General features: G+C 43.7%; 1 protein-coding gene across 2 annotated transcripts; it reads right to left on the bottom strand.

Moving 5' to 3' along the window:
- Positions 1-230: 230 nt before the first annotated feature.
- znf143b (zinc finger protein 143b) lies at positions 231-16,483 on the bottom strand. Of its 2 annotated transcripts, none has more exons than XM_080001702.1 (15): positions 16,426-16,483; positions 14,698-14,813; positions 13,722-13,910; positions 13,440-13,520; positions 12,979-13,175; positions 8,047-8,115; positions 7,839-7,952; positions 6,741-6,816; positions 6,035-6,160; positions 3,863-4,042; positions 3,534-3,761; positions 2,227-2,375; positions 1,876-2,028; positions 1,648-1,776; positions 231-552 (listed from the first exon to the last, which is right to left on the bottom strand). In XM_080001702.1, the coding sequence occupies exons 2-15, from the start codon at positions 14,801-14,803 to the stop codon at positions 469-471; spliced, it is 1,881 nt and encodes a 626-aa protein (XP_079857828.1). In that variant the 5' UTR covers positions 14,804-14,813; positions 16,426-16,483; the 3' UTR covers positions 231-468. The 2 variants fall into 2 exon arrangements, with proteins under 2 accessions (XP_079857828.1, XP_079857829.1); XM_080001703.1 differs by having other exon boundaries at positions 14,698-14,810; positions 16,426-16,459.
- Positions 16,484-16,528: the final 45 nt, after the last annotated feature.

Raw genomic sequence — 16,528 nt, 5'->3', positions numbered from 1 at the left:
CATAGTTTGAGACCCCTGGACTCTTTTGATTAAAACACACTTTCAGCTTTCTAAGGTTGTCTCACACACAGCAATACTGTTAAAAAAAAAACAACCCAAAAACCCAACAACAACAACAACAAAAAAAACCCCCCAAAAAACAACTTTGCTAAAATTTAAATAAAAAGCTGACAATGTATTAAACACATGATTTTTTTTATTAGAAATAGCATTACCTGTACATTGCAGAGTGTGCACTGTGCACCATAAAGATTAGATCATCCTCCCCCCTCTCCAATCTGCTTGGATAAGGGACAAAATAGCATAGCAGAACTGCATTTATCAAAAAAAACAACTTATGTACACATAAAAGCTAAGTTCTCTGTGGAAAACGTTTGAGGAAGACGAGCGATTTCTCTCTTTGATAACAATTCTTCTGGACGATTTTCGATCCTGAATCACAGTCCATAACGCGGGGTGGCTTTGCCATCAATCGTCCAGGCCCGGGGACTCCCCTTGTTGTATTCTGGACGCTATTCGAATGGCTTCCTCCAGCGACGGCTGGTCACTCAGCTGGAAGGGAGAGAAGACGACAACGCTAATTGGTATAAAGATCATCACTGTTAATCAGTTACCGCCGCTGCTTTACGGCCCAAATGACTCATGTGACGGCAAAGCCCGCGTAATCAACAGTGATCTATTTACCCGGCCACCTCTTGGTGTGCAAATAGATGCTTTTATTTCGCTGACGGTCACAAGGTGTTTAAGCGGCAGAAAGAGGCCATTTGTATTGTATGACAGAGGAGGGGGGATGGGCTTGTCTGCATGAGAGAGCTTTGAAGTAAATAAAGGGCTGCTTGTTCCGAGACCTGGGAGGCTTTGATGCCTCATCGGTCCCCTGAGGGGTTTTGGACCCCAAACGCTTAATATCCTGTGACTGTTGTGAAATGAATTATTGGGAATTTGTAATTATTAAAACAGTCGCTTGGTGATCACTCCAAGCGATAGCCCGTATGCCGTCTTGTCTGCCAAGAGCCCATGGCAGGGCTCGGTTTGGTTTGTAGTGCTCGGTTTTTAAGTACTGTGTGCAAATGCAAGCACGGGGTGAGTCATAGAAAGGTTTACAACTGTAAATATATTACATTAATGTTTAGTTTCTTGGGTTTCAGATCATTCAATGCGTGAGCGGCGGTGGTATTTATTTTCGGATAACTCTTCTTCCCTGTGGTAAAGCGATTTGTCCACACCGTAAAAAGAAAAATGCGTGAGCTCACAAATATGACTGCAAACTCAACACCGCCGCGCTTGCTGCAACACTGAGCATTTGAGTAAACAGTAACTGGGTGCGGGCTGACGCAGGATTAGCCAGGCGTGGACAGAAGGCTTAAGGGCTTAACTCTCAAGTAAAACAAAGCGATTCCGTTTTCTTTGATCATCAGCTTGTGCATCATTAGCGTAACGTCCCAGAAGCAACCTAACGGGGAATTATCGTTGTTTTTGGGAACATCGGCCCTTTGAATGAGACAGGACGAGCCCGTTCAACAGCCGTCACTTTTCTCCCGAACGCGATCGGCTGGTACGAACGCACGACCGGACGCGCCCTGCTCTCAGCACGGCCCGGCACTTTAAAAGTGAAGAGAGCGGGTCTTGGCGGCGGATCCCACCGACCTGCACAGCAATGTGGGTGCCGTTGGATGTGGCCAACAGCGTGACAGGGTGGACATCGTCGTGCTCCTGGCCGTAGCCGGCCTCCTCCACCGTCTGAAACGAGGCCATGTCCGGCGTCATGATGGCCACCTTAGGGAGACGCAGCACACGCCCCGTGAACGTCAGGCTTTCCCCTGCCATGCTTGTTTTGTTTTTTTTTCTCTTTTGAAAAATTAACTGGTCGCTCACCTGTCCGTCCGAGCCGTCCGTGGTCACCATGGTGACAGAATGTGCCCCTTGCGTTGCCAACTCATGGGCTGGGATGGTTATTGTGGTTCCCTCTTGGGTTACCATGGTTATTGTGCCTCCCATCGCTTGCAGATCCGCTTCAGAAATGCTGACCTGACACGGAGGAAAATTAAACAAGATCACTTTAACACCCAGACCATACAGTGTTATTGGATTTCTATGTATGATGCCCATACGGTTTATTTAAAACTTGTTGATTTTAAAATAAATAAAATAAACAACGCAAAAAAACAAAACAAAAGAAACAAAACGTGTTTACATTGGAAGGTTTCCTGGATAATCAACACAAACCTGCTGCTGCGTTCCGTCCTCCTGCGTCACCAGGGCGATGTGCTGCTGCCCCAGGATCTCCGAGCTCTCCATGGGGGTGTGCTCCGAGCCAGAGTCCTCTGCCTCCATCACGGCCGTCGTGTAGGTCACGTTGGGGTCGTCGATGGCGTCTGCGTCAAACAAAGTACGCTTAGGAGGGCTTTTGTACGAAGATACGCTGGACAGGTTCCTGCTCATTGAAACATTACATTGTACAGTGTTTACAGCCTAATAATAAAATGCTATTATCGTTATTTTTAAATTATGAAATTAAGTTTAAGATGTAGCGTGCTACTCCTGCTGTTAGCACCCAGTGAGATGAGCAAGTCACGTCAAACTGTAGTACCTCGCTCTGCCCACTGGATGGTAGTAGAGGTAAGTTAACGTAGGGGTTAACGTGTGTGCGTGTCTTCTTTTTTCTCCACGCGTCTTCTTTTCCACCACCAAGTACCGTTATACAAACATGGCTGAGGTAGTTAGCAAAAACAAAATGTCACTTTGGCACTTTTTTGGTTTTCATGCCTAATGAGAGAGGGGAACCTGCGGATCTTGGGAAACCAATTTGCCGATTGTGTCCCGTGAGGTGCCAACTCAGGGAGCCGTGACCACCAACCTGCACCAACACCTGAAGGTCCATCACCCAAGTCAGGAAATGGAATATTTTAATGTTTGCCAATGTTGAAACAGAACTTAAAACCGAATACTCCTCTTTGTTTAACATGACTTTAATTATTGACTTTAGTTAATGACTCCCCCCCCCCCCCCCCCCGCGCAGGGGGACCATGAAAGGTTTTGAGTGTGGGGACCACTCTGAGGGGACCACAGCAGAGAGCCCCAGCACCGTCTCCTGTGCCGCTGCCACCGTAGCGTAGGGTCGTTCACGAACAAGCCCATCGTTTTGAGCGGCTCTTATGTCGGAACGGAAGAAAGTGAGCCTCGCTGGGTCATAAGCCGTGTTTTTTCCCCCCGCCAGAAGTTTTACAGTTTTATGTTGTTTGTTTAAGTTGCGGGCTCCTCTACTGTCCCCCCCCCATCACACTGGAACCATGACACGCCCTTTTCTGAGGCGTTTGCGACGTCGCACGTGACACGCCAGAAGGAGAAAAATAAAAGAAAATAAAAAGAGAATCGCATTTCTCCCGGCAATGGGAAAGGTAAAATCCCGGGTATACCCGCTGATTTTGGTGGAAAAACGGTTCAATTCAAACTCCAACTTGGCCAGAGATTTGGAAGTTGATGGGAGTTGACCATGACGAAATTCATGAAACCGTACTGTGCCGCGCACCGACCTGTGGGCGGCTCGAAGTAGGCTTCCTGCTCCTCCTCGATGGGCTCTGTGTCGTTGTGCGCCGTGCGTTTGTGCATGGCCAGTGTGGAGATCTGCTTGTACGTCTTGCCGCAGTGGTTGCAGTTGTAGGGTTTGCAGGGCGTGTGGACCACGTGGTGCTTGTAGAGGCTGGAGTACTCCGTGAAGCGCTTTTCACACCCGGGCACGGTGCACACGTAGGGTTTTTCTCCTGAGAAGAGTTTTTGTTAGCATCACACAGGAGCTGTGATTATCAAGAAGAGTAAAAGGCGGAAAACGAAAAAATAAAACAAAACAAAAAAAACCCCGTACCGGTGTGGATCCGCATGTGGTTCTTGTAATTGGTCGCACTGGCGAACGAGCGCCCGCAGCTGGGCTCGGAGCAGTAGTACGGCCGCTCGCCCGTGTGTGTCCGGATGTGAACCTTGCGGATGTTGGAGGTGGTGAAGGACCTGCCGCACCCGGCAACGGGGCATTTGAAAGGTTTCTCACCTGAAAACAAGAGAGGAATGTATTCTTATTATTCAGGTTCCTACAAATGTGTCTCTCCCCCACATTGTGACTCCATAGCTAAAAGACATTCATTAAATATGCATCACTAGTATAATGACGGTCTTGTCTAAAATGCATTTGAATCTGTCTTGCGATTAGGGATGCAAGTTTAAAGGAATTTCCTTTGGGGGGGGGGGGGCGTTTCCCCTCATTTAATTTAACTTCAAAATGGAGACGTTCCGAGGCAAGACTCGCTGAGCTGGTTGGTGCAGACAGGAATATTTACGAGCTGCCACTGCGCGGGTGAGGCTCAGTCGCTCAGGCGACAATAAACGTATTGTTTCCTGCTCAGCGTCAAGAATTTCCCGTTCTCTACTCGCAGGCATGTTTGTTGTTCTTACAAAAGTCACCATCTACTACTACTTCCTGCTCCACTGGGTCTGTTTTTCTCGAATCCCCCCTAAGGGGGATCACATCACGTGCAAGCTACTACAGCTACAGTTTACAAATTCATATCATTGGGATATACCCCTTGAAATGCATAATCTTGTAAAGTTACCAAACATGTTTACTCACTAGAGATGCACAGATTGCAATGTTCTTGGCCAATTCAGATTCCTGATTTTTATTTATTTGTATTTTTTTTATCTGACCTGCCGATTCTGATTTCTCATCTGCTGTAAGTCAATGACAAATACATCTTGTGATCTGATCACGCTCACGTGATAGGACAGCTGCGCATAGGGACTACCACTGCAATCTTCAGTTACCACCATAGTGAGATTTCTGATTTTGACACTGTTTATTATTGCTCATAATTCACTGTGGAACAATAATAGAACATGAGACTGTCCCTGAGTTCCAATAAAATAAAATACAACAGTGGAACAGTGACTGCGTTCCAATGAAATAGAATATGGGACTGTCACCAAGTTTCACTATAATGCAACCTGAATCTCACTGAGTTGTAGTAGGACCAAGATATAACTAACATGGAAATGCCCAGTTCAAACTATAAATGAAGGTCTCTTTCACTTTTACGTGCAAATATCCATTTCCATTATGTCTATATGGTACTTGCCATTCCAACATAAATTGCAATAATTACAAAAAGTAAATAAATAAAATAAATTGCAGGCTCTTCTCACTCTCGTTCACTGGAAGTCCTCCTTCCCACACCGTGCGTTAAACCAACTGAATCAAATGGAACGAGCCGTTTACTCAGTGACTCGGCAAGAACCTCAAAAAAAAGTATCAAACTTTTCATCACGAGCGGAGCTCCACCGTGACAGCGGTACAAACAGTCTGCACAATTTTAGAATTTGTCAGGCAATAAATAAATAATTAATCTAATCTTCTTTGTTTACCTTGAAGTTTTCCAAACAGCCGACATTTTTTTTCTTTTGCTCTCTTATTTGAGCGTCAACCACGCAACGACATTACGTTGGTATCGGGATTGGGTATCTGAACATTTTTACCAGTACAGTAGATGAGTATGGGCTGTGTACATTTGGGTTAGGGTCAGCACAGAATCTGAAAGTGTTGGCAGGTCTGCATTGTTCTTTTGCTTTTCTTTGGTCATTCTATTCTTTAAAGAGAGCACCGAGTATTTAACAAACACACTGTTACACCAGTAAACCCTCACACTGTTGACAACACATCTGTGTGTGTCAATACACCTGTGTTGCCAAAGGGCACTCCACGTTTACTGGATGGATTTATGAAGATACAAAGTCACATTTCATGGTCTTAAGAAAATGGAGCAACAGTGAATCCCCTGAAAGCCTGTCACTCCATCATACCGTCACTTTGCTGAATGTACACTTCATCGAAACTTACGTTTACATCTCAGTGTTTGTAGCGAGGTGTGAAGGTTTTTGGTGAATGGATACTCACAACTTGTGAATATGGTGAAGGAAACATAATATATCGGCAATGTTGCCAACATATCGATAATAATCAGCAACAAAAAGCGTTTGTGTCTTACTGCACCTGTGTGCGTTCTCGTGTGCTTTTGGAGGTCTCCGGAGGTTTTGAAGGACTTGCGGCAGTTGATCTCTTGACATCGATATGGCTTCTCCCCGGTGTGTGTGCGAGAGTGACTTTTTAATCCGTACCCTGGAGGTGAAACAAACACGGGTCTAGGATTCAGCATCATAGCACGGGCTAAAACACGTACACACCAATGTTCTAGTCCTCGCTTAATAACATCAATACTTTTGTCATGATCATGACATGGTCTGATTGTCTTGTCGGCAAATCATTTCAATGTTTCACCTTGATTTTAACCAGACCTTGTTTTAATGGATATACATTATTTAATACACACAGAACTGTTCTTAATGTGCAGAGACGCAAATAATTAAAAAAAAAGCTTTTGAGCTCATTTTTGTGCGTGTGGCAAAGGTCACAGAGGAACATGGCCTGTTGTGTTTTGTTTTTGACCCAGCACAACATGGACTAAAACAAATATATTCACATGTGACACCGCAGCGGACGGCAGTGTTTTTAGACTCATGTTCGTTTTTTGAATAACACTATGGATACTACCACAAGCCGCACAGACAGTTGATAGAGCATCAAATTCAACACATTTCAAGTACACATGTAAACCTGGATTAGTGGATGAACGTGTTTTGATTGTATTTCGCCGCATTAATTGAAGCTGCGTGAAAACGTTCACACAGAGTCACCGCACCTGTTGCAAACTTCTTCCCACAGCCAAGATATTCACAGATGTAAGGTTTGTCTCCAGTGTGGGACCGTTCGTGTACCTGAGGGAAACAAAAGGAAACTGTTTCGGGAAAAGTTCGGAAGCAAAACCAGTGGACACTGTTGTAATACTGTAATAAACTGTAATCATCTTTCTTCTTAAATTCACCAGGAAGTGCAGACATAATGTACACTGTATAGGATTGCGTATCGCTTCAACTTTATCGGTTTCGGATTCCAATATTTTTTTGGAGAGAAAAGAACAAATATTTCAAGAACGAATTAAAGAATACATTTTCTCCTTCATTTTTAAAAATAAATATTTCTCTTTCTTATAAGGAATGATCAATAATTACAAAGCAAAACAATTTCAATAAATAATGGAAAAATATTAGTTAAAACAAATAAAAAATCTATCTATCTATCTATCTATATCTATATCTATATATATATATATATATATATATATATATATATATATATATATATAAAGATTAAGTGAAGCTAAGCCAAACTTTGCCTTTCCTGCAGTCAGCCACGGTCCAGGATGTAAACAGAAGTGTGTGCGCACCCTGATACTGTTTCTATCCCATTGTCGCAGATCAGTGGTAGAACTGCTTCACAGCAATATTTTACACCATGGTGCTTTACGTTATCTGCACGTGGGAGCGAGTGTAAACAAACATGGGGGAACGTCGCCCTTCGGGAAATTACTCATTGGATGGATTATTACAACATTTGCCCGTCTGCTACCGCGCCCCGAAGACATGGGGAGAGGGATGATCGATGGTGATTCAACAGGGAAATTTTTTGCCACGTTGCCACAGATTTCCCATCCTTGTTTTGATTTTGAGCATGGGCCATGGCAATGGAAACGGAAGTGATGTACATGGTGATTTGAATGTTAGGCAGAGAAGCAAAATATGTCGAGACAAATTTCTGAAGAACAATCCATCCTCACTGGATCTAGACGCAAGTTACTGGGTCTGAAAAGGGCCACAGTGCCCATCGTGATAATACCCCTGTAGCACTTTGATGGAAACAAGGGTTTGGGAATGAAAACAAGAAGGACACAAGCACTGACCTTGAGGTGGTGGGCTGTGGTGTAGAGTTTTCCACAGCCCTCGTGGTCACAACGGAACGACTTCTCCCCTACGTGCGAGACCCTCGATGGCCTCTCCTGACCCTGAACTACAATCTGAAACAAAGAAACAGCATCGGTTAAACTACGGCTGACAACCACTGCGTGAATAAGTACGAACGAGGCGGCAAGGCATGAGAATATACTCAACCTGCATGTGGACGCTGTTATCTGCGTCCGCTCTGCCGAAAGGCCCCAACGCATGCTCCACATTCTCAACCTAATGGGGGACAAAATAAATATAATCAACATTTATTTACTAACAGTAAATATGTTGAGGTGAGGGTAATGGATTTTCTTGCCCAAAACACATGAAGTTGTTATATGCTGTTGTATATTCTATATTGTCAGCTCATGTTGCTGAGCATCATGCTTTGACACGTGAACAGCTATGGACACACATGTATGCATTTGGAATTTCAAATTGAAATATTTTCACCAGTATGTGCGCGCTGTTTTAATCCTGCTGTGACATTTCCTAAATATTCGCCCTGCAAAGATCCGCATTGTTGTAATTTGAAAAGTGCACTCAGAAACGCAGACACTTTACATTTGCTAACGCTTTGACACCAATCACCACTGGAAACAGCTAAAGCCACGCTGAAATAGGTACTGGTACCAGCGAGGGGCGTCTGCCTCTCCTCCTGCTGCATAATGGCCCATTACATAGAGAAATCAATGACCAGAGAAACTGATAATCCCAAATGATATGAATCTAATAATTTCGATCATGTGATAACAATAATGTCATAATATCTAACATGATATTGTGATTATACTATAGTAATATATATTATGATAATCAGTCGAAGCTCTGAATGGTACATTGAGACGCAATGCAGGGTTCAGGCTGAACAGAGATTTTGATTTATTTTGTTTCTTGCTTTCTTGCTACTTGTATGAAAAATGAAAAACAGAAATACTAGGGAATGCTGTTTATTTCTATGTGCAATGTCGGTTCGTTAAACGCTTTGAGACTGTATTGTGATTAAGGGCTATATAAATAAACTTGACATCAGTTTTATTTCTGATATGTTGGCAAAAATTGAGTCTACCAATTACTTTTTGACGCAGAGACAAAATAGTATACACAAACAGCTCATTCAGGTTTGGTGATTTTATTGTTAACGAACAGGGTTGTTGTAAAGTTTACAAATATCACAACATTGATATTAAAATCGACTCTCTATCTCTTGTTCCTACCAAGGCTGCAAGGAATCTTGGTGTCATTATTGATGACCAACTGACATTCTCGGACCATGTTGCCGCAGTCTCCCGGTCCTGCCGCTTCGCACTACTCAACATCCGAAAAGTCAGGCCGTACCTGACCCAATATGCCACTCAACTGCTGGTACAAACCTTGGTGATGTCCCGTCTCGACTACTGCAATGCCCTCTTAACAGGCTTGCCGGCCTGTGCGGTGAAGCCACTTCAGATGATACAGAATGCGGCGGCGCGACTGGTGTTCAACCAGCCAAAGAGGGCACATGTCACTCCGCTGCTCATCGAGCTCCACTGGTTACCTGTAGCCGCTCGCATCAAGTTCAAGTCTCTTACGCTGGCCTACAGAGTGATTGTTGGGAATGCTCCCGCCTACTTAAATGCTCTTGTAAGAGCACATGTTGCCCCCCGGATGCTGCGCTCGTCAAATGAGCGTCGCCTGGCTCTGCCGGCCGTACAGCCACGGCAATCCAGGCTATTCTCATTTGTAGTTCCACGTTGGTGGAACGAGCTGCCAAAAATGACCAGAGCGGGGACCTCCCTCTCTGTCTTTAAGAAGCACCTGAAGACCCAGCTCTTCAGTGAGTACCTCCTGTCCTAATCTACAATTACTTAGCACCACCTTGCAGTATTTATTGTTACACCAATGTTGTTGTTACACTAATCTCTGTCGCAATGTAGCTGAATGTTATTCTCCCTTGTAAGTCGCTTTGGATAAAAGCGTCTGCCAAATGACTAAATGTAATGTAAATGTAAATGTAAAAGGTAACAGGACAAGGTCGGAGTCAGGTTCGGGGATCGCCTATCCAGCAAAGCAGCGGGTGACACACGATGGCACAGAGCTACTGTTTGACGACTCGAAGGAGGCCCTTGCTTATGCTGAACACCCTTTCGGACCAGTGTAGACATGATGGGATGGTAATGGAATACGACTTTACGCCCGGCATACAGCCCAAATAGGGGCCACATATATCACAATTTTAATTGGACCGCTGTTCTTCTCAGTGTTGTTAGTGGTTTGTTTATTTCATGCAATAACCATAAACCATTCTAGTGGATTACTTCCACTATCATTGTTATAATTATTATTTCTTGTCTAAATTTTGGAACATACATTTGTTTCAATTTTTTACTATTTTAATACTTAATTTACTCCTATAAGGTGTAAATTAGACTAGGGCTACCCCCTGAGAATCAAATCATCAGTCGGAAACCAGTCAGTCAACTGAAATTCTTCAAGTTGAGCAGTTTTTTTTTTTTTGGATAAAACAGATAGAAGCTTACAAAAGGCACGGGGTTTGGACGCAAACACAGCTCTTCGTGCGCCCCGATCGCCGTGCCCGGTTCCTCCTCCAAATAAAACAACTAAAAACAGTGTGGGCACGGAGGAACAAGGCTCCGTAGGGATGAGGATCATTACGATTTTAACGGTACCAATACTCTTACAGATGCCGCTTATCGATCTGGTACTTTTGCACTCTTATCCGTTATTTACTTTCTTTTAGAGAAAAACCGAAACTAATTAAGAGCAGAATTAAGACAGCTTTATTTTCTGCGCATTATGCATGGAAGAGAGGGCGATGGGGGAGAGAGTCATGGACAAAGTGTCCCCATTATGCAGGGTTTTGTTCCATACACACTCGTTTAGTTCCATGGACACACTGTTGTAGCGCGCCCATTGCAGGCACCCCCCGATCGTCGGTGCCATCACAGAGGGAGATCACTCTTTCTCCATGCCCCCGCCCCACCAGATAGCGCCTTAAGCCGCCGCCCATTTACTCAACTCAAGTCCCAGAATCGACATTTAGTGGAAATGAACATAATAATTCCCCTTTATGTCCTTTGCTCTTTGGACTAGCAAAAGAGCCCCTTGCCGACAGTGTTTGATTACACCCATATGTTCATGGCAATAACACAAAGTATACCGTCAATAAAATATCCCTCTCTGCAAACGTTATTTTCGTTTTCTAACTAACTCGTTCTAAATTTGACCCCCTGATAGATAAACTGCAGAATAAAATTCAATTTTGGAGGACGCTCCCGATTTCTTTATTAGGTAGAACTAATGCTCGTCGCCAACGGCCGCCAGCTGCAGTCCGCCGCGGCCCCCTTCTCTATAGACAGATTACTGACGGAACGGCTCGAACTTATTATTATTATTATTATTATTGTGAATATATAATAATGATAACAGTAATAATAATAATAATGCCTTTGTGACACGGGTAAGTCAGCACCCGGTCCTCCAGGTTGGGGGTTGGGCGTGGGGTTAACAACCTCACCCCGTAAAAAAAAAAGCATGTTATGGAAACAACGAGAAGAAGCCATTCTGGTAAGGAGCAAATGGTGGGGGCTATGGTGGGGGCTCGTCGCCCAATGTTCCAGAAGGAACGGGAGGAACTAACTTACTAATGGTATATATTTCTCCCACAACTGTTATATTTCCTCCAGGACATACCTGTGTTTATTACTAAAGCATTCTTCAAACGTTAAGATTCCATTATCCTTCCAATTGTGTGGGATTATAAAACACGCAAAATAAGGAACACTCATCTTAGTAAAGCTTAAGTCCCTTTCACACATAGTTCCTGGGAAATTACTGGGATAACCTTTCCTGCAGCGTGAGTGATTTTCACTATTCACACATGCAGCTTCATTCAGGAACATTTCTGTCTTGCGCCTTTCCACACATACCATGACAATGCTGAAATATATGGAAAAAGGAACAGTCCGTTCCAGTGTAGATCAGATCGTTTGGACATCTCTGTCGGTACAATCTGAATCAGTTTAATTTTTTCCCTGGCTCTAAGAGACCGTTTTCACCTCCCCATCTCCCCACCCCTCCTGGACGGAGTGTTCCCTCCGCTGACGGAGCGGGGACAGAGCCCCCGTCCCCGGACACAGTGACCCTACCCATGGTTTTTACATTGGTTTTTGGTATACATTATGTACAAAACATTTTAAGCTAGATTATTTAGTGTCTGTTATGATACAAAAGAGATTTAGAAATGTTTACTAATTTTATCAGACTCTCGTTGTCTATATCCGCACCAGACACAATCTGCTACGTGACATCCGACTCATTCCGCCGCAGAGGACGCAAAAAGTGTCAATATTTAACTCACGTAAAGACGGGTCGTAAATATTCCTGTATGAGCAAACCAGCTCAGTGAGTCCTGCCGCGAACTTCTCCATTTTGAAATTAAATGAGGACAAATGCTTCTCGCATCCCTCGCGCCAAGCCACAAAATCTCGTAGGCGCGTAAAGTCGTCTCCCCACGCGCCACCCCCTGGTGACGTCATTAGCTTTTATGTTATCATTTAATCTGCGATTATTAAGGTTAACAACTATCTATCAAGAAAATTCCTTCAAATTTGCTTCCCGGGTTCATACCCCTTCTCCTGTCTCTGCGTGGAACCGGCGGACAGACCAGATCCTTTTTGGCGCTATCGCCGGTTCAACCACCATTAACAGCAATTCCTCCTCGGCATAAACAAGCTCCGATGCTGTGCTTGCAGCCATGTTTGGTGCTTAGCGTTCCTCTCGGTTTACGTCTTCCTGCTTCACACTGTACTTCCTCTCTACTGCCACCCGTGGTTTTTGAGAATACCGTTACGGACAATGCGGCGACTAAAACGCTCTGCACTCTCTGCGCGTGTATAACCAGCCATTCAGGCTCTGCAGAGCCTTAAGGTAAACCTAATATTTCTAATATTTCGGATGCCATATCATGACAAATGTTAGGCCTTATTTTTCCTAATGATAATTTATTTTGACTATAAAACTACTACTGTGTGTCATAAAATTACGGCATCTTAATTCCATGAGGACTACCAGTGACAGACAATAGGATCTTCCTACCTTGGTAGTGTACTGCTCCAGCACACTGATGGTCTCTTGGTCAATAGCAGTGGCCTCCGCCTGCAGGTCTGCGATGGTGCCGTCGGCCTGGATCGCGAGGATGGTGTTGGGCTGTGGCATGTGCACTGTGTGCTGGATGTAGGCTGTGCTGCCGTCCTCCAGCTGCACCTCCTGTAAGCCACTCTGGTCGTACGTGTCTATTGTGAATCAAAAAAATAATAATTCATTACATTGTGGCCGGTGTCACAAACATGATTAGTCATGGTAACTGTGTCATCACACTATCAATTAATAAAAAAACAAAAAACAATCTATTAAGAAATCCAAATCAATTACCGGCAATTTAGATTTATTTTGCTGAGAATTCATACACACCTGAATTATAAGATTCCAAGGGGTGGATCAAGTGTGAAATAACCCTTACGTAAATAAAGTACCAGACGTTTTGTGACAGATTATACCTTTGGGCGCATGAATGTAGGCTGTCGTTCCATCCTCCAACTGAACAGTTTGCCCATCTTCAAGCTGTAAACTGTCGCCCCCTACAACGACAAACACATAAAGTAGTCAAATAAAACTCCCTCTAATATTTTAAATGGGACAAAATAAACATCAAGATTTCATGACAACACAATAACAGTGAATGACGATAAAACAGCAATATCACCCTCTGCTTTATATGCCAGTGTAGGGAGCATTTGGATATTTCTCTCATTACAGACAACCTGACACGACTTGTGTACCTGCTTTAGGCATGGAGACATGCTGAACGTAGGCAGCTGAGCCGTCCTCCAGCTGGATCACCTGGCCGTCCATGATCTGGCCGTCTGAGAAGGACGCCTTGGAGTCGTGCTGGATGTATGCAGTGGAGCCGTCCGCCAGCGTGACGGCCTGCAGGCTCACTGTGTCCATGCTGTCCATCTGGTCCCCATCTGAAAACATTTCATAAAGATAAATATCAACTTACGCTCAGATAACATGTGTTACATTTTATATATAGGGCTGGGTATTCAACGGAATTAGTTGATAACATTTGTGTTATCATCATTTCTAATGAATGGGTTGATTGTCAGAAGAAACCGTGAAGCTCGGAAATCAATGACACCTCAGTATGGATCTGCCCACACCTGCCAGCCGACACTTAAGAGAGAGGCTTTGTGATTGGATGCACCACGTCGGAACACAGACCCGGTGTCCAGACTTGACACTTGCGACAATGCTGTAGGCTGTAGTATGATCTGTTTTCAGATCAAATGTTCCCGCAAAATATTTATGAATAAATGCCACTGGGTGCAAGAGATGGCATTCTCTTCTCTTCATCTAAAAATATTATGTAGTGGTAATAAAATATTGAGTGTGTAGCCTGCAGCAGACGTGAGCGCTCCACTCGTGCGTGGAGAGGAGACTGGGTGCTGAAATTTTGCACGTGAAAACAATGCTTTTGAGCATGTGTTTCCTCTTCAGACGTCCATGACCATCGCCAGCACCAACACACCCGTCCAATGGTGTTTTATCACATACCCGGAAATCTGTCCAATTTGTGGCCCAATTGCTGTCCGCAAAGCTATGAGATCGTTTGCCATGGGTGATAAAAATCGCAAGTGTAAATAAACATGGCCAGAGAAGGAATACCGCCAGAAGGTGTCTTGATGAGGCTAAGATGGCTGTGGGACCAAAACTTTGGAAAAGGACCGTCAGGTTAAGCTTTTGTAGCCTCACCTGCCACTGTAACAGCCTCTGCCAGACAGAGGGTGACCTGCTGTCCGTCTGCATCATGAAACTCTGCCATCCCCTGGGAGTCCCGGTTTATCTGGGCCAAGAGCATGCTTTAGCTGCTAAAAAAAAAAAATTCATGCAGGAAACACAGGGACAGGAGACTAATTATACATATTTAACTAACAGAAAAAAGGTCACCCAGAAGACTGAGAAGTTATTATGAAACATGAATGTAAAACAAAAGGTAAGCATTTTCAAGAAAATGCTAAGGACATCATATTTCAGCTCAGCTTTTAAATTGCTCTTCCAATGCACTTTTTACGTATTCTCTTTGATTTGCATATTTTCATCAGTTTTCTTGAATGTATTATTTTATTGTTTTTATTATTGCACTTCGTCTTCATATTGTACTCATAGAAAGTTTGGGCATCCGATCCCAAGGGACTCCGACAGCATTATTCAATACTAATAAATACTTGACAATTGTCCGGAGTACTTCTAGACTGATCATTCGAGACCTATGATTCAAGTGTGATAATGCTGAAAATCATAATTACTCAGCGATTAATCATAATTCCTGAATTGGCTTGCAGGGATCAATGAATTATCGTATCTTATAACTGCCGTGTGCATTTTGAATTTGATATTTTTGACCATCACAGTTAAATTTGACAATACGTGGATCAAACTGTCTAATATTAATACAGAAATGCAACTCTTTCCAACCCCTCCCCGTTTTGAACACAGTAACTAATATGGCTGCTTTCCACTTTAGCCAACCTATGACTTGGAACAAACTAATGCAGACAGACAGACAGACAGATGGTAAGCTAGACAGATGGATAGAAATACAGATAGACAGCCAGAGATAGACAGACAGACAGATAGATATATAGATAGATAGATAGACAGATAGACATACAGACCGTTAGACAGATAGATATAGACAGATAGATAAATACATAGACAGCGTTGCGCTAATAGTCATGAGTTCGCAATACACATAAGACATTAAAAAGAAACAGAAAAAATGGCAACATACAATAAACCTAATTGTCAATCAAACAAAATAGAAATAAATGGCATTGTACAATAAACCTAAAATGTGACTTTAAAAAAAAAAAGAAAGAAGAAATCACAATGTAAGTTACAATGTAAAATAAAACGGAACCCTCGGTATCAACAATTGAACGTCAAAAATAGTCAATTGTAATCACATGCTTGCCGCAACTTATTTCCCCGGTAAACACAACAAAAATGATTATTGCTGTCACAGTGACAGTTATGACGCCAACACGTGTTCAGCCGTCACACAGCCCGTAAAAAAAAAAAAAAGCGGGTTATTAGCATCGTGCTAACTGTCAGCGACGCTGGGGCTCAAACATCGGCTTCTAAGTGGAAACGGCAACGCTGCGACGTGACGGTTTGAGTTGGTTTCGGGGACAAATCGAGTCTCCCCGTCCGCTAAAGGGGGTTAGCGTGCGCCCCGTAGCCCCCGGTGCAACGGGGAAGCTAACGCGGCTAACGTCTGTAAGGCAACAAGACCGGGAAAGCGTCAGCTAATTAATGATAACATACGCATTATGACTCTTTGAATATGACTTTTATTTTGGGCGAGGTGGTATTTCTCAGTGTCCCCGAGCCCGCCACGGAGGCCCCGCGTCCCCGCTCCCGGAGGCGGCTGCGGGAACACTGCACACTGGGTAAAAAAAAAACAATTTATATACGAACCTCAGAAAATTTCCAACAATTCCTCCTGTTCGACCGCCATGCACCAGTGCAGGAAACGCTCGGCGGCGACCGGACCCGGGAACATGTATCGCCGCAGAAATGG

This window comes from Zeus faber, assembly GCF_960531495.2.
Source record: "Zeus faber genome assembly, chromosome: 6".
NCBI lineage: Eukaryota > Metazoa > Chordata > Actinopteri > Zeiformes > Zeidae > Zeus > Zeus faber.
This window is presented reverse-complemented; position numbering and strand designations above follow the sequence as displayed.

What these genes read in the sequence shown, in the direction of transcription:
- znf143b (XM_080001702.1), bottom strand. Translation starts at nt 14,803, where the DNA reads ATGCTCTTGGCCCAGATAAACCGGGACTCCCAGGGGATGGCAGAGTTT. An exon ending in TGTCTCCATGCCTAAAGCAG is followed by an intron (nt 13,521 to 13,721) that starts GTACACAAGTCG and finishes TTGTCGTTGTAG; the next exon opens with GGGGCGACAGTTTACAGCTT. An exon ending in CCACATGCGGATCCACACCG is followed by an intron (nt 3,762 to 3,862) that starts GTACGGGGTTTT and finishes AACTCTTCTCAG; the next exon opens with GAGAAAAACCCTACGTGTGC.